We start from the raw sequence: 19,815 nt of genomic DNA, 5'->3' as shown, positions 1-19,815 counted from the left end.
CATCAGGTGTCCGCTTTATTGGTTATTGTTATCTAGAGGGTGTTTGCCCTCAGTGTTGTTGCCCGGATGGAGTAAATATTAATATAAAGTCTGAAAATTATAGATGGAATAAATAGAGATCTGAGCAGATATATAGATCAGAATGACACGAGCCCCGGCACATGAAATACAACAATCAATTACATAAACAACTGTGATAATATGTTACATTAGGAAGATACACTTCTCTTTTGAAATAAATCATTCACCGAATTTCAAACACAAACATACTTATATAAATAGCCGATCTGTTTTAAAAGATAGAATTGGTTCATCATAGAATCAAGTGAACAATCGAAGTCATTGCCTTGTACAACTTCATAACCTGCTTATTTCCAGTTCACTCCAACTTCACTATGGCTGTTCTTCTTGGTCCTTTCATTATTTCTTCTCCAAACTCTCTATTGTCTTGCCTCTTTCGGCCCTCTCACTTTATGCGGGTAGGTGGATACGCAAGTACAGAGATACTTGGATAAGTAGGTACATGGATACGTCACTGGAGTTATTTCCCCTTGTGCTTTCAAGCTTTGCTTGCTTCTATTGCCAGAACTGTGTCTGTCAACTTTGCAGACATCTGGTCCCTCGGATAAATGTTTTCCAAGAGAATTTCTTCTAAATTCAATCTTGGAGTCTCCAATTTTTTTCCTCTTGCAGGAACACATAGACTGACTAAATTTTTGTGATGGGGCATATAAAACCCAAGAACTTTTGTGGGAAACATGCCCCTTATTTATTTTATATCCCACCTTATATCCGTATTGTTAACTCCTATATGCATTTAACACTGCTTACTAAATAAATATTTATTCCGAATTAGTTTTTTGGGGGCACATATGCTCTGTAATACCTTTCTTCATTCCTTCTTTTAATTTAATGATGGTAATTAATGCTTACATATATGGTACATTAATGCCTGGTGTTGACTCGTTTAAGTTTCATTGGTGGGAATGGAGAACCTAGTTTGCTTGTCGAGAAAAAATATACAGCATTCAGTGATTATTCTTGGAATTTAGGAAGCAATTCACTACAAGCAAAGCATGTAAAGCATGGCAAAAATAAAGTTCTGAACTCCTGGTTGACGGAGATGTACTTTGTGAAGCTAGCCATAAAAAAGAATGGGGGGAGGCATTTAATTCCTGAATGCATGAAATCAACAGTCGCATTATATGTCACTTATCTTACATTGCAAAGTATGATCATAGGGTTTTAGTATTAAAATGTCATTAACTAAAGTTCCTTACAAAACTGTTATTTGGAAAATAATATGCATAATACAGATTTGATTAATACATGATGTTTCTATTAATGTCAAGAAAGCAGATATTTTACATTTGATAATGCATTTATTTCAGGTGACAACAGTCATACCTATGCACTAATGGTGACGTGGGATGCAAAGACCATGGAAGTTGTACAAAACAGTCATGTAATGAATTATTTTGTAATATTATGGCTGTATTGCTTGTTGTCAATAAAGTAATAATTATCCCATCTTTTCAATTTTCATTGCCTTTTACATTAACAGACTTGGAAAATATTCAATACTTGTTCTGGTGACAGTTTTTGAAAATTGGCAACAATATACTGAGGTTCACGACTTTTTGGCGACAACTTTTTAAAAGCCAGGACCATCCCTGCCTAACTTTGTGAGCCGAGATGTAAAGCAAATTCACTGGTTTGGGTTATTTACAATATGCAGAACCAATAGCCCACTTTATCCAAGATGACTGTGTCTGTGTTGATATACTTTCCTTTCCTTCTTTAAATTCAGGAGAACTGTTGTTTTCGACAATTGTAAATTTGGTAGGACTGCTTCCCAGTGGCCTGTGCTTTAGGGATGTCCCTGTAACCTTTTGTTGGTTGCCTTGCAAATCCTCTGCTGTAGCTGAGACTGTGAGGGATGGAAAGAACATATCCTTGGTGGCTTGTTGCAAATTCCATCAACCTGATCATTAAAGAGGAAACTGGATGATTAAATAGCTTTGCCTATGATGGTCTTTAAGAAAGGTCGTGGTAAAGTGCATTGCATCTCATTGCACCTGTTATATGCTCATAGTTGTTGTAATGGCCATGGCCATAATATGTTGGGCCTCTGTTTTTGATGTGGATAATTCTATAAATATTCTCTACGGATATCCGGTGAAATTTGGGGTGGGAGAGATAAGATGTGTTCTGCTTAATGAACTGTCTGATTGTGGAAGCAATTGAAGGCCAATTCTTCTGTAGTCAATGATCACCTGATGTTGGAACCTTAGACCCGGCAAGTGATGTAGAGGAAAGAGGACAGAACTATGGGGAGTGGGTGGAGAACTTCTTCAGTCCAAGCATGTAAGGCTGAGTTTCAATAACGGCAAGGTAATTTGAGAGCCAGTTTTCATAGTTTTTGTATTAAGGTAGTGAAGCCGATGTCTCTTGTGCTACTTGCGAATTAGTTGAGAAGAATGTCAAGGATGGTGGGTCGCTACACTTGCAGCACATTACGAGTTAGATCCCATTACTTCCAAGGAGTCACTAAATAGAGAACAGTGTGAATGGGGATGAGGAGGTGCATAGTCCCCCTCCTGGATGGCATTCAGAACCTGTCATTTGTTTGTCATCATGAACCTTGGACTGCAAATGAATTGAGTATGCTCAGGTCGATGACAGGGTGAATTAAAAGTGTCAAATTTGCAGTTGGAGGGAACCCTGCACAAAGGAAGAGGTGCACTGAAAGTGATACAAAATCCCTCATAAACTACTTGTCAGGTCCATAAGTCATCGTGGCATATCTTGTCCCATTTGGCAGAGAAGAATTGGAGCCTTCCCCTTACTGGGATCTGTGACAAGGGCAGCGTGAAAAAATCATTTCATTTCTTGAGACAGGAAGACCTCATGGAGAGAGACAATGCCAAAAATGATCATCCTCTCACTGCCTCTTGTCCTCTTTTGCTCAGAAGAACTGTGGTTTTCTACGCTTTTAGATTCGGACGAACTGCTTTCCAGTGGTTTGTGTCCAGGAGGCATCCCTGCAATCTTTTTGTTGATTACCTTGAAAATCCCTCTACTGTAGCTGAGAAAAAAGGGAGGGAAATTTGTCTCCTTGGTGACTTTGTCAACCTGATAATTAAGGGGGAGGTTTGATGACAAAAGTTGCAATTGTAGCTTGGCCATATGATGGTCTTAAGAAAGGTGGAGGCAGAGAGTTCTGTATCTGGTTCCACTAGTTATAGTTCGTAGCTGCTGTTGTGGCATTGGCCAGATTATGTTGGGCAGCTTTGTTTTTGATGCAGGCCATTCTGGAAACAGACTCCCATGTATGTCCTGTAGGATTCAGGGTGGGAGAAGATACACAGTGTTCAGCCTGTTAAAAATTGCCATAGATACTACATCCAACAAAGAGCCTATGACCATGATGTTGCTCACAAACTGCTGTCATTAAAAGACATCAAATCTATACATATAGAGGATGGATTTGTCATCTTCAAAACTCTGATATGTTAAAGTATCCAAATGGGAAAACTGGTGTGTGCGACTTGCTGAACTGCTTATGTTTGAGTGAAGGCATCTTTGTGAGAAGAAAAACAAAATGATTGACACTTGGGTCTTGTACTTGATGACATAAGCAACCCAGAATGTCAGTAAATCTGGCAGACTACGGAAGTATTTGAAAACAGATTCTTTCTTTTTAATCAATTGATGCCAGAATTGAAATCAGGCAGTTGTTGTAGAGGGAGGAGGACATAACTCTGGCAACAGCAAGTGGAAAACTTTATTCAACACCCATAAGGCTTAGACATCGCACATTAAGCAATATTTAATAACAACATGGAGACTTACAAACAAGTTTCGTTGTCTTTGGATAAAGGTTACTAAAAGGATGCTAACATTTAAGTTCTAATAAAAAAATGTTGGAAAATTCATCTGACTGCCTATAAAACTCACCAAAGTATCATTTATAGTAACTATGAAGTGAATACTATGACTTAACTATGCATAGAAAACTTACTAGTACATATCTAACTGTGACAGAAACTATACAGCAATATAACTGAGTTTTCAATAGTACAAACCAAACATACACATAAAAGGGCACTGAAGCATCATTATTGACACTTACAAAGAGGACACTATAATATAAACTGTAAGAAAATGTTACCTGCTAGAAAGGCCAAATGATGGCCTATAGGCTGTCATTCATACAGGTAAAATCAGTAGAGCATCACACATATAACTACAAGGCACACACTAAAATTAATAATGAAAATTCACCTGTATGTAACCGGTCATAGCAGTAATTATACAGCAATATACAACAAGTTTTCTATATTGCACACCAGACCTGCACGTATTTAAATACAGCTGAAACACTGTCAGAGTACGCCATCATGACCTGTGCAGGTATGTAACAATGGAGACTAAGCATATGAGGACATCAAAATGATGACACTGAAAAGTCAGAAACTTTGTCGCTGAATAAAGAAAGAACAAAAAAGTTGGAAATTTTTAGAAGGAGCAAACTTACTTTCCAAGAAAACACTCCTCCAAACTGCTTTCAGGTAGAAAACTTCCTAAATGCTTGAATATGGATTGTGAGGCCTCTGTCTGTACAGAAAGTGCTACTTGGCTTGAACTGAATTCACAGGAGTTGGTGCCAATCCCTGTATCAAGGGGAGATCAATCTATCTAACTGCCACCTAAGTGGGCAGAACAAATATTAGCTTTCTAGCTAAACAATCTTAGCCTGAGAGGGCAAGACTTGCAAGCCAGTAGTAGTTCTCCTACAGTATTATGATCAGGTAACGTATTTGAAGAAACAAACTGATAAGCCCACAATACTGTAGTTCACTATTTATCATGGAGTATCAATTTTCACAGATTCCGTACATACCATGAATTTAAAAGCCCAATGAACAGTTATCATTCTGTAGAAACAATAAATCCATTTTCCTAATCAATTCATTAAATTCTGATGAAAATGTAAAGTTTATACCAATGAAAACAAATATATTTACTTTATTTGCTTTTAAACATTGCTGTGATAAAGAAAAATAAACTTCCTAAAATTGTCTGCCTACACAGTTCAAGATGAAAGCTCCAAAAGGTGTTTGCTTAACATGGGCGAATTACTGCATTAATTTAGTTTCTGAATCACAAAATTATGACAGTAAAAGACAGCGTGTGTGTATGTGTGTGCATGCATGCGTGTGTGTTTCTAAACACTATGGTTTTGCACACACAAAAGGTTTCCACAAACTATCAACATTGGGTATATGCAGAAATTCATTAACCACAAAGAAAGTAATGATAGGAATAATTGTTCTGTTACTGAACCTTTACAGCCATCGAGTTATTTTTTAAAGTAGAATCATGATATTTTTCTAAGAAGTTTTCAAAAAGAATATGTACTTCATCATGCAATAAATAAAAACATTACATTCACATTCATTCCATGTCAACTTGTTCAATAATTTCAGCCTCACTGTTCTCCAGGGCTAATAAAAATATCAGCAAAGTTTAATCAAATTATGAAATTCACTCTAATACAGAGTAAGATAAAGTCCTCCTACCATATGTGAACATCCTTGGTGAAGTTAGTTTCTCACTGCGGAGGGCTCCAAGGTGGTTCAGGACAGCAACAGTGTATCCATGAGTCTGTGCATGATTCACAAAGGTTCGGATGTAGCCAGCCTCACTGCTGTTAGCTATCCCAGGACACACAACGATAATATACTCATCTGCAGGGTGAAAGAATTACTTATAATAGATTGTTGAGTCTCTCACAATAATAGTCTTCATTCGTTTTCAAGATTTTATAGTGATGACAGTTATGTTTCACAGGACAAATGGTCTCATTTTTCACAGACAAATCAAGAATATTATACAAGTGCTCCAGCTAAAAAGACATATAGAGGCATGTCACTCATTATTCATTACAGTGCGCCTCTCATCCCTCTTAAAGTCTTTATAAATGCTATAAACTTATTTTCCATATGATCCACAAGTCAAAATGCTTGTATGCCTAACTGAGCCCAAACCATATTGGAATTGAGTTATCCCAAGTGGCACATCTATCTTGTCACCCAAACTTAGTCCAAACCAAATCGGAATTGAGTTATCTCAAGTGGCACATCTATCTTGTCACCCAAACTGAGCCCAAACCATATCGGATTTGAGTTATCCCAAGTGGCACATCTATCTTCTCACCCAAACTTAGCCCAAACCATATCGGAATTGAGTTATCCCAAGTGGTAAATCTATCTTCTCATCCAAACTTAGCCCAAACCAATTGGACCTGAGTTATCCCAAGTGGCACATCTATCTTCTCACCCCAGATTACCTAAAAAATCAAAAGCATTATTACAAGCAGTCCAGAAACTTGAAAGCAGAGATAACATTTTTTAAGCCAAAAATCAAACATCAATGTGTTGCTACGTTACGTATTTAGCCTAGGTCTATTACTTCAAAGAAAGCTGTTCCAGCTGCAATGTACAGCAGTACTTGAGCTACTGGTCTCTTTAACCTCAAATGATCAACAAGAAAATCTGTATTGCTAACTAGTATGTTAATTTAATCCTCACAAAACTGTTTTAATTAACCAATTGTTTCAACAGATTGAGGTATATTTCTTTGCTACTTCCTTTCAAATAATTATTTTGGTTACAGACATGTTACAAAAGCTTCAAAGTGTTTAGTCCAGGCATGTGCAATGGTGCAGACCCAATAAGGGATGTTCAAAGTGTAGCAACTCTATAGTCTAAAACTAAATAACAGAAAAAGCAAAAGTAACAAGTTTTGTAAAATTCAACAAGCAATTTTTTTCCCAAGAATACAGTTAAAATTTAAAAGAAATATATAGTATTTTGAATTAAATCCCAAAAAATCCTAAATGTTCTATCACATGTCCAAAAGTATGAATTCCAGGTCTTGATTGTTTAAGTCAGTACTAGGAAGATTTAACAGTCTTAATGTATCACAATAATATTATCCTGAATGTCCCTGAATGAGTCCTCAATAATACCAAAGTAGTATTTTTGTCAAAAAGCCAATGAGCACTTTATAATTCCAATGAATAATTTAAGTAAATAATTCCTCTCAATTTATATCTGAATGCAACAAAAAGTGATTCCACAAAGGCTATATTTAAAAAAGGAATGAATATTTTTGTTTATCAAAACTTTATTTAAAAACCTAAGACACAATAAGATGACCAAGATGTGGATTGCATGTTCACTTCCAGAACATTCTAAGATCAAAAGGTCATGTCAATATGTTTACAAATTTACCATTCTCTTATAGTACAACCCAGTACCATAGACAAAAGTTAGCTATCTAAACATTTGTTTACAAATAACCACTAACTTAAACTACAACCTACAATCATGGATAAAAGTTAAGCAAACAATACAGATACAAATGACAAAAGCCACACCCTATGATGTAAATAAGTAGATAAAACCAAGTTGTGGGCCAGATCTGTCATTAGGGCTATAGTTTGCACATCTGGATTAATTTACTTACAGTATTTTCTCACTTGGGTATTCACAGATTCAGCATCTTCCATTAGAAATTATCACAATCTCTGTCATGTGATACAACTGCTATTAAATGATCACAATCTTTGTCATGTGATACCTTTGCTATTAAATGGTCACATTTTGCCAAGTGATACCTTTACTATTAAATGATCACAATCTCTGTCATGTGATACTTTAATTATTAAATTATCACAATCTGTCATGTGATACCTTAATTATTAAATGATCACAATCTCAGTCATGTGATACCTTTACAATTAAATGATTTGACATGAAGTCATTATTGGTAGTGTCACATAGAAAGCCAGTTGTGAATCACATGTGAATCTACAGCTTGTGTCAAATACTGACATATCATCCTTTAATGTGCAGTAAATAATTAGTAATAAATACAACCAAACCTGTCAACAGTGGCCACCCATGACAAAAGGCAAAACTGCCTTTGTACACAGTTGACCTCTATACACAGGTTCAGCATGCAAAATTGGTTTTTGAACAAATACCATACACCAAACAGAATTATCATAATTAATTTTCTTTTTCTTCTTCTAAGTATTATTATTATTATTATTATTATGCTATCAGGATTATTTATGCACACTACTCAATAAAATTATCAAATACACTTATATATGGTTGTCTTGCAAATTTGTTTCACACAAGATCACAGTATCCTGCTCACTTCAACTGATCCTATATATTAAATAACCACTGACTTAAAAAGAATCACCTATTTCAATATATTTACCCCAAAACACTTTTTTCAGATCTGATTGACAGCTTACATGAGACTATAAGTCAGAGGACTTGGAAACAGCTAATATGCATACTTAGTGCAGCCACTGTTGATATGCTTTAGTGACTACTTAAGGCAGGGAGAAACCGTTGTTGGTTAGGAACAACTGGCACATGACCACAGAAGGCAAGTAACAGTTGCACAAAGGACATTTATACTGGAAATTTGCATGACCATTGTGATCATGTGACTGTTTGTTGGGAAAGGTTTGATTGCACATTGCACAAGTTGTCAACTTTCCTCTCTTCTATCTTGATTCTTTATTTCATACTGAAATCCATCCACACCAGCATCCACACTACCATCCACACCAGCATCCACACTACCATCTACACCAGCATCCACACTACCATCCACACAGCATCCAAACTACCATCCACACCAGCATCCACACTACCGTTTTTTTTCTCTACAAGTTCGACATGATAAATTACAATCATAAAAAAATAACAATGTAAATTTTTTATTATCAGATAAAAAATATCACATATCCTGTGACACTAAAATATACCCTTATAGCAAAAAATGTCCTTAGCTTCCACAACAAAGAAATATCTGACTGGAACAGTATGCTGTGTTAATATTTTTTGTGAACTGTATTAAAAAAGGCATGAATTACCAGTACTCAGTGCTCCACATTAGAATGAATGAAAAAGGTGACAAATGCCCCCACTGAAAACATGTGTAGCACAATTTATTTCTAAAATGAAAAAGGCAATACCTTACGAATACATCAAGATTTATTTTTAATGTATCATTTTAGGTAATACATTTTATGTAAATCCCACACCAAGCACTTAAAAAATTCACATTTAGGTGAATTCCATAAGAAAGCTAAATATAATAAATGCATACCAATGATGTTTTAAAAAATTTCCCCATCAGATGTATTTACACTAAAAGAGCTCAAATGCAAACTGCATACTCTGATATCTGCCACTGCATAATGCTGATGTTTTGTTGTTGGTTTTGTGTGTGTGTGTGTGTGCGGGGGGGGGGGGGGGGGGGGGCGGGTAACATGATTTTTCAGGCTATACATAGCAAACAGTATATATGGTGAATGAAGAAACTGGCAAAACTCTCAGAACCCCCAACTCAAGCTACTGGTAAGCTATCTCACATACCCTCATTCCACTGCACAATACATTGGCAGATCTGGGTCTGTGCAGCTTGTTAGGAATAATCAATAGAACTAAACAGATCTTCAGTTGCTAGTGCATTATGGGATGGCAGATCAGGGTCTATGTTGTTTGCAGTTGGACCTGATTTATAAACCAGTAATCTGCATTTCATTCATCATTAATTCACCCAATTTTGTTTAACTCATACTGGAGTTCAATTACTAACCTTTGCAACAATCTGAATACGCTAAAATATCATTTATAATGCCAAATGTCCACAATTAAATCTGACCTACATATCTTGGTTACAAAGACAATGAATTTTATCTCAATACCCTCAGTCAGGAGATCTATGGACAATGAATTTTATCTCAATACCCTCAGTCAGGAGATCTATGGACAATGAATTTTATCTCAACACCCTCAGTCAGGAGTTATACACAGATGGAGCGGACACTAAATATAGTACCCCCAAAAATCTGTCAAATACTGACACATAAAAGTTTAACCTCATCCAATCCAGAAATTATGAATATACAAAGTATCAATATTTGTGCCAATCTGGTTACAATCCACAATGGTTGTACAGTGTATGTAGTTGCAAACTGGAAACAAATATATACATTGTAAGGATGTAAGGACATTGTATCTACAAGCTAGGACAAAAAATATTCTCATTTAACAAGTAGATGATACTTTCTTTTCCTACATTACTACTGGATATATTTCATTGTGTGGTAACAAAACACATTATATTTTCATGAGTGGCAAGCCATGAGTTCAAATATATCATTTTTGGTACCACAAGATGAAACATATCCTGTGTTAATGTAGAAAAATAAAATTTTCTTTTCATTATATACCAAACTTGCTCCAGAATCAAAATTTTGAAGATTAAACTCACTCTTCTGCATAATACGCTCACCCCCTCCCCCTTTTAGTAAATTCAACTCACTTTCATAGCCTGATCCTACAAATATACAAAACTTAAAAAAGCAGTAGGATTGTGTTGACCAAATCTGTCGTAGTAAATTACATTTTTGTCAATTTGTAAACTCTCTGTCCCTATCTGAAAACAATGCGTGTCCAATTCAGCAATGCATCACAGCAGATTTGTCAATGATATTAAGGGAGTATGGAAAAATAAATTCAGCGAGACATGAATGGCATCTAGTCAAATTTCTTTAACAAGATTAATTTCCATGTCTGAAAAATAAAACGGTTTCCATTTATTTGCTCTAGCTCACAAAGTACTTGTTTTGATGTTGCAGGTACAACCTTTGAAGGCATGCACAATCAAGTGTCGCATGGCATGGTGGGAAATGTTATATTTTCACATGTGAAAATATAAAGATATATTTTTCACATATAAAATTACAGGAATGAAAAAAATATGAAAATTATTTTGCCAATAAGTCTCTATATTTCACACTTCAGTATATAATAAATTAAAAAAAATTAAAACATTTTAGCGATTGTTGATGTAACAGATTTCCTATACATACTGTAAAATATTTGCCAAACTGTCTCAATGCATAGAACAGTTGCTAAAGAAGCTGCAATAACTCTCAAGGCCGCCTTGGAGAAGGCAGTTAACTCCCATTTCCTTGGCACAATATAGCCCAATAATGTGTTAAAAGTGTCAAACCCCCAACAATGAAAAATCTGTGTAACATGCACAAACAAAAATGTGGGCAAGATAGGATTGGAAGTAACTTTTTACCAACCCAGACAACATGCTATTTTATTTAAAAAATCAAGTATAAATCCCAAATCCATGTGATGAATCAAAGCAAAATTACTCATACTTACCACATTCTGAAATGATTTTAAATCTGATTTGGCATATTAAAAATTTGCCTTAAAGGAAAACTGTATTGGAGAAACCAAGGTTGGTTATTCAAAACCATTGGATGTTAGTTTCATGAAAAAGGCAGGCAAAAAAATTGATACCAGTGTTTTTGAATGTCCGGACAGTATATGGAACGGCCCTGCAACAACACACATGTATATTTCTTTATATGCATTAAAATATCCAAAGGAACATACAGAAAATAGCTTCTTCAACAGCTTTAAATATAGACAAGATCCATTTTAGATATCACAGAGGCATAAAAATAAAAAACCGAACAGCATAATCTTCTCAAAATAAAAAAATTAATGTACGGCTTTAATGAAGAAAACACCACAATAACTGCAAGGTAGAGATGGGTGTAGAGGGTGTCCCGGCTTCCAGGACCAGCAGCTGGTTCTGCATCCTCAGTTTCGAAAGTATAGTATACAAGCTTTTTTCTTCTATGTACCAGACTCCAAGGTTTTGCTAAAAAATCACCCCAGTATTTCTTTTTAAGAATCCAACAGAAATCTGTGATGTGTACATTACAAGTAAAATTAGATCCTACACAGACGTGAAATATATAGGAGTTAAAATTAAAAACTTATAATGAAAATTTGATAATAAATCTTTTTTTTTAAAGTGCACCTTTTTCTCCTGCTTTGTGTGGATCAAAGACATCAAAGCTCATGGTGGCACCATCTTGCATCACAATGTAATGCCTCTTTCCCTCAGGTTTTTTGGGTTTGACACGCCCCAGTTTGGCATAGATAATTGTTTGGAGATGGCCACTCTTCCCCCATAATAAAGGTGGAATATATCTATAAAAAAAGATATATAAAATCCAGTTTTAAGGCCACAAATGTCCAAATACCTTCCCCTTACATACCCAATACTATTTAACACCTAATTTATCTAAATTGTTCCAAATAAATCCTTAATGTAGCAAGAACTTTAGCTAACAGTTGACCAACAGTGACTGCTTTGACCTACTCTAGTTATTCTAACAAACAAAGTCCAGCCACCTCTTCTTATAAATGCCACACACACCCTCCCCCCTTTGTTTCCGCAAAAAAGAAAATCCGACTTTATCAAGGCTTATAGATCCATATATATATATATATATATATATATATATATATATATATATATATATATATATATATATATATATATATATATATATATATATCTATATATCACCATGTCAGCTAATTCTGTGCAATGATATGTCATTTCGGTAAACATTGGATCACATGTTTTTGGGGGGGTCAAAAATTAATTTTGTATCAAGAAAAAAATGATTGTACTTTAATTAAGTTAAGACCCACTTCATGACCTTCTTGAACATGTAACCCAGAAAATCCTATTTACAATGTATCTTTTAGAATCATACAAATATATACATTATATAAAAGATGGAAATGTATACCTTAAAACAATTCTGCATCTTAATCCAAGTTCCAATTCTGCACAAAGTTGTCACACACGTACAAAATCGTCTGCTACCCAACGTGTCAATCTGTCGCTAGAACAGCATTCCCAGCATATAGTCTGTTTCTAAATTATTTAGTAATTTTTCCCCATAAACAAAACATTGTAAACACATTATATCCTATTCCTTGTTGTTTCTCTTCCACATAATAGTTTATTTTTTTATAAAATGTTGAACTTCAATATTTTTTCATAAGATCGGTTTAGTTTGCTTAGTATCCCTTGCCATTTATTGGCACTGTTACATTGAATTTTGTAAAACTAGCTATAAACCTGACCTAAGTACTCAACTAAACTGCTGACAGAAACAGTCCAAAGTAATGTATTTCATTTCCATAGCCCGATTGATAAACATATCTTTTCAAAGCTGTGTGCAGTATAGGCCGACATATCGTGAGTCATGAAAACATGGGGTTGGTATCCCTTGTGTCCAAAATTAATATTATTTTGAAAAGAAAATTCTGGTGACAATTGCCTCTTTTCAAATGGTAAGCATTGCAGCATATTTTTTTTACCATCAATCAGTCAAATTTGGTTCGTGTTTTGCTTCAATATTGGAGATGGAAACCTTACGTGCACAGAAATGCCAGACAGCACAGAGAGAGAGAGAGAGAGAGAGTGTGTGTGTTTGTGTGTGTGTGTGTCTGTATGTGTTTCAATTGTTGTATATCCAAATAATTAAAACAGTACATGAGTAATCCAACAACTGTTACAAAAATCAAATCAACTTAATTTATGAATGTTTTCAGTATATTAAAAAGAACATTGTTGTATGGTATACAACACACCTCCTCATTGGAAATTGCATCACCCCTGGGGCATCTATTACAATAACTATGCTATTTTAATTTTTTAATATCAGAAAAGAAAATGTCTGAGCAAACAACTGCACTCAATAGACTGCCAAAAACTGGAACTCCTTCTGGAAATGTTTCTATTTCATTCAAACATTTTATACTCAAGATGCCAGTGTACAAAAGTGTAATACCTCTGGTGGGTAGAAGAGAGAAATAATAATGTTACACCTCCATGGGTGGGTATATGGGAGAAATAAAGTTACGCCTCCGTAGATTCTTGTGATTTAATCAGATGTGGTAATGACAAAGAAAAAGAATCACCAGAAGACCTACAACATATACACATGAAATATATAAATAATTAAAAGCAAACCAATCTATCACGTGCGGACAACTCACAAAAATTACAAGGAGCAGAATTATTGTAAAACTATCACAATGTAATTCCTAAAAACTTACCAGTGCCGTGTACTATTCTGATGTGCAATAATTATTTTCTTTGATACCATTTACAAAGTACTGAGTAACTTATTGTACCCAGAAATGTCGATGTAGACTCCTGGAGAGTCATTGGAGAAGTGAACAACGAAACAGGGAACTTGTTAATAGAATTCAGCGGGTTGATATTAGGCATGTGCAATGCAAGCAACTCACATGCTACTAACTCACCATGTATACAACAAAACCACATGTATATAGACATAGGACATCACTGTACTGAATATATAACACCAAAATACTATACACACACAAACAATAACAATAAAAAACACTTGTTTACAAAAGAAAATTACAAGGAACATTTTTTAAATGAAACAAGTGTGCATGTGTGGTATGGAATCTACAGTATCACTATTGATATAGCAAGATAAACATGAGGGGCATGCTCCTCAAGCTGATAAACAATAATTATATGGATCAATGCAGACGAACTCTTTACACCCAGATTTTCAATGGATGTGCCATTATACAGGATTTTCACTACCAATAAGCCAGAGCAACTTACAGTTTTCACTGCCAATAAGCCAGAGCAACTTACAGTTTTCACTACCAATAAGCCAGTGTTTCTCAAACTTTTTTGTCCTGCGGCACACCAAAAAGATCTAAAACATTTCACAGCACACCTGAAAAGATTTAACAATTTTTGTGGTGAAGAATTTATTTATTTTTACATATATATTTAATTTTAAATTTAATGTGAAGGACGTGCCTGCTTTCTACAGCAAATCAGATTGAAGCGAGGCTCCAAAAGTCGACAAACAAGCGTGCATTTCATAATTAGAGCGATCGAGTTTTCACGAGATCTTGCACAAGTCTCGCGTTACGAAAGGAACCAGTGAATGACAGACTGACAGAGATTGGGGGGCCCCAAGTGGCCGAGTGGTCTAAAGCGCTCTCCGTTACGGATCACTGCCATCTCACCACTGTCTGCATGGGTTCAAGTCTAGGATTCAGCCAATGTGGGTATGTGAGAAAGCCTGCCAGTAGCTTCCCGTGGGTCGGTGGTTCTTCCCGGGGTTTTCCCTGGTTCTTCCTCCACCATTAATACTGGCCGCCATACATAGCCTATCGTGTGCTGAAAAATGGCATTAAACCCCACAACAACAACAACGACCGAGATTGCGTTTTTATATATGTTACTTTTTTAACTTTTGCGACATTGATTTACCATTTAATTTTTCGATATGTTCAAGGTTTCAAAACACTAGCAATTTGAAATATTTTTCAAAACTCCCACGGCACACCTGCAAATCTCTGGCGGCACACTAGTGTGCCGCGGCACACTAGTGTGCTGCGGCACACAGTTTGAGAATCACTGCAATAAGCCATAGCAACTTACAGTTTTCACTACCAATAAGCCATAGCAACTTAGTTTTCACTACCAATAAGCCAGAGCAACTTAGTTTTCACTACCAATAAGCCATAGCAACTTACAGTTTTCACTACCAATAAGCCATAGCAACTTATAGTTTTCACTACCAATAAGCCAGAGCAACTTACAGTTTTCACTACCAATAAGCCATAGCAACTTATAGTTTTCACTACCAATAAGCTATAGCAACTTAGTTTTCACTACCAATAAGCCAGAGCAACTTAGTTTTCACTACCAATAAGCCAGAGCAACTTACAGTTTTCACTACCAATAAGCCATAGCAACTTACAGTTTTCACTACCAATAAGCCATAGCAACTTACAGTTTTCACTACCAATAAGCCATAGCAACTTAAAATTTATTTTGAACAAGAAAAGATTATGATTTTGAATAAAATACAGTTAATTTTCTCAGTCTTCGAGCATCCAATACCCTGATTCAACTGTGGATTGTGCCATCTGCAGTACCTAAATAAATCCCTTAAATGACAGTAAGCTAGAAGCATGGAAAAAGTAAATTATTTTTGTTCATTATGGCAAATTTCTGGTTTTCCATCTAGATCAGCCATGGACAATGGAAATACAGTAAAATTTGCTGTAATGGTTGCCACTATATAAAAAGTCATCTACGTATAAATTTCAGATACAGCAGTTCCATTGGTGATCTGGAAAACTTTACCTACATACTGCATCCCCAATGGATGACCATACAGAGACCAGGTCAAAGAGTAAACAATGATACTTCTGAACATGCAATAGGTTTCATCAGTGGAAGTAGTCCCTGGCAACAAGCGATTTCAAAGATCAAATAGTCCCTGGCAACATGTGGTTTAAAATATCAAAGCAGTCCCTGGCAACATGTGGTTTAAAAAGATCAAACAGTCCCTGGCAACATGTGGTTTAAAAGATCAAAGTAGTCCATGGCAACATGTGGTTTAAAAACTCAAAGTAGTCACTGGCAACATGTGGTTTAAAAGATCAAATTAGTCACTGGCAACATGTGGTTTAAAAACTCAAAGTAGTCCCTGGCAAGATGTGGTTTAAAAGATCAAAGTAGTCACTGGCAACATGTGGTTTGAAAAGGTCAAAGCAGTCACTGGCAACATGTGGTTTAAAAGATCAAAGCAGTCCCAGGCAACATGTGGTTTAAAAACTCAAAACAGTCCCTGGCAACATGTGGTTAAAAAGGTCAAAGTAGTCCCTGGCAACATGTGGTTTAAAAATTAGTCCCTGGCAACATGTGGTTTAAAAGATCAAAGTAGTCACTGGCATTATGTGGTTTGAAAAGATCAAAGAAATCACTGGCAACATATGGTTTAAAAGAACAAAATAATCCCAGGCAAGATGTGGTTTAAAAACTCAAAGCAGTCCCAGGCATGATGTGGTTTAAAAACTCAAAGCAATCACTGGCAACATGTGGTTTAAAAACTCAAAGCAGTCCCTGGCAACATGCGGTTTAAAAACTCAAAGCAGTCCCTGGCAACAAGCGGTTTAAAAGGCCTATCATGTACATGTAACACTATACATGATTTTATAACTTTTTATTGGGATCCTTACACAGACGATAAAATGACATAGAGTCAGTAAGGGTAAAAATGTTTCTTTTGTTTGCCTAAATTCATTAAAACTTCTTAACTTTTTTTCTTTAGTGAACTAATTAATCACTGTAAGAAATACTGGGCACTCGCCTCCATTTCAGACTTTAAAAGCTTAATTGAGCACCACCCCTCTGCCCTTGTAGTAGTGCTATGATATCATATTGGTGAATCATGAAGGTCCTAATATGGTAAAAAGCTGTAACATTTTATATACATTCCAAAATAATATAGTCAAGAATATTACTTACACTTCTGTCAATGTGGGGCACGATTTGAGGATGGCACTGATAAAGGCCGATTTCTCCTTGTAGAAATGTTGTGGTTTCTCTGCAGAGCTGGCAAGGTGAAGCAAACGACAAACTAAACAAAAAATCAGCAACAACAATAAGGTCAGTGGATCAATCATGGTCACGCTATCAGATTGCAGATTATCCTTTCTTGTTGCTAAAAAATAAGAAAATAATAAAATATGAATTTGTACTGCTGTATAAGGCCTTATCATTACAACATGGCCAAACCTTTCCTGAAAATGATATCATTGTAGCATAACTATGATATATAAAGATGACTTATGTAACACAAAGTATCAGTTGATAATATCTTATCACATGGTCAAGGATTGCATGTGAAACCCATGATCCAAGCATTGATCTAAAACATGACCTTGAGACTCAAGGTCAAAATGTTGAGAGAGCACATTACAGAATGACTTGCTATAGCTACATGACTCATCCCAAGCATGAATAAAAACCATTAATGGTTTCAGGGCTCATACTTTCCATGACTGTGATTCTGACCCCAAGTGAGCATATCAGTGAATAAATTTACTTACTTCAAAATGAATCATCCCAATTAAGATCAAAATCCATCAAGGCATTTAGGAAATTAAAAATAAAATTAAAAAACCTTTAACCAAGACTTCAACGCAAATCTTCTTTTAGACTTTGACCACACATCAAAGAGATGAGTGAACACACTGCATTACAATTTCTATTAAGCTTCTATTAAGCTTCAAACTGATTCCCTTCAACTATGACCACAATCCATCAAGACTTTGGTAAATATAAACAATGAAAAGAAAACCTCAACCAAAATTTTAACACTTATATTATGACTATGCCCTTGGCCCCAAGGTCAAAGATCCAATTAATCATATTGCTGAACGAACCTTAGATTCATACTGTTTCAAGCCAAGTATGAGGAGAATCTATCACAGAGTTTATGAAATGTATGCTAATTAAAAAAAAATTGAACCTAAAATGTAAGAAACAGTTTATGACAATGATAGTAGCAGGAAAATTACTGCTTCGTCTTGCCTCCCAATTTATTTTATTATCTTGCAATATATAGCTGATTGTTTCTGTCACGTTTGCCTGCCCGCGATTAAGTAAGTCAGGAACAAAGGAATGGGTTAACGCCATGAGTCTGTCGACCCTGCACTGCAGTGGCGATTTGTGTTTGTACAAGAGCCACTCCGTTAGGTGTTAAAACTCGCATGCAGACGTTAGAAGCTTTGTTCTAGAACAAAGGACCCTCGATGCTGTTGTAAATCTCCCCGCTTTGACAGATGGCCTGAGGCTCGTCTGTTAAACTGGACCAACTGGGGTAGAATTGATATCCAATCAGAACTGAGAAAGGGTGGGGCCATCAATTCGAACCAGAATTTAACAGTCACTTGGACTGGGAACGAATTAGTGATTGTAAGCCATCGTAATGGTCAAGCAGAAATATACTCACTCTGGGAGCCACTCATGATTTGGCGGGAAAAACCTTGGTACATTCAAGGACAGAAAGCTTCAGAAAGGTCAGTGAGTTATTTGCTCGATTGTTGTAGAATGTTACAGCATTGTAGTTGTAATTATGTGCAGTATGTATATTTACTTACTAGAATCGTTAGTATGTAGAATTACCTTTGTATTGTTTAATTTACATGCGTACTTGAGAAATGAGCTATGATTGTGTAGATGGCTCGCTCGTCGGAATTAATATTGTAATTCGCTATTTAGTTACTTCGTGCTAAACTAGTGTATTTATTTATGTGATATTCTAGATTTTGCAATTGTTGAATTAAATTGTAACTTTGGAAATGGCTGCAGTGTGTAAATTTAAATAATATGGATATTTGAATATTTGTGTACACTTGTGGGAGTGTAATGTACAGAAATGCGTCTGATTGTTGTGATATTGTTGTGAATAATGAGATTAAGAATATATATATATATATATATATATATATATATATATATATATATATATATATATATATACACACACACATATACACACACACATATACTGATGTGACACAATTTAGTGATGTCTGTATGTTAAGTAGGTTACCGCTCTTTATTGCAATGTTGTTTTCTATAAGAACGTGTCTGGTTTTTGATGTGCACGAATAAGTGACCGAAGATGTAGATAGCCTTTATCTGATGATTGATTGTTGATGTAGTGTGAGGCAAGATGGCTAACACAAATGCTAACGTCCTTGTGTTTTTCGCAGGAAGCTTTTGGGGACAGAACTACCGGGTAGTCAAGTCCCGAGTCTCAGAGAGACAGGATAGAACAAGGCAGTAGGCTGAGAACAAGCCTAGTTGCTGGAGAAAGAGAGAGAGAAGGAGGAGGAGAAAAGGAGGCAAAAGGGGAAGAGGATAGAAGAATCGCAGTACAGAAAATGTCGGGAGGAGGAAAGGAATTAGCAGAGTAGAGCACAGATGAGTAGAAACCAAGTACGGGGGAAACCAAGTACA

At 35.7% G+C, this 19,815-nt stretch overlaps 1 protein-coding gene across 3 annotated transcripts in view; it reads right to left on the bottom strand.

Annotated features, from left to right (window-relative positions):
- Positions 1-19,815, bottom strand: part of LOC149804268 (monoacylglycerol lipase ABHD2-like) — a 79,669-nt gene that overhangs the window by 34,629 nt on the left and 25,225 nt on the right. For all 3 annotated transcript variants that reach the window (XM_089938211.1, XM_089938209.1, XM_089938210.1), the window contains exons 2-4: positions 17,314-17,509; positions 11,953-12,125; positions 5,586-5,753 (exon numbers count right to left, since the gene is read on the bottom strand). In XM_089938211.1, the coding sequence (XP_089794337.1) occupies positions 5,586-5,753; positions 11,953-12,125; positions 17,314-17,471 (499 nt within the window). In that variant the 5' untranslated portion in view covers positions 17,472-17,509. The remainder of the gene's footprint in view (positions 1-5,585; positions 5,754-11,952; positions 12,126-17,313; positions 17,510-19,815) is intronic.

This window comes from Sinohyriopsis cumingii, chromosome 2, assembly GCF_028554795.1.
Source record: "Sinohyriopsis cumingii isolate HCF-2022 chromosome 2, ASM2855479v2, whole genome shotgun sequence".
Classification (NCBI taxonomy): Eukaryota; Metazoa; Mollusca; class Bivalvia; order Unionida; family Unionidae; genus Sinohyriopsis; species Sinohyriopsis cumingii.
This window is presented reverse-complemented; position numbering and strand designations above follow the sequence as displayed.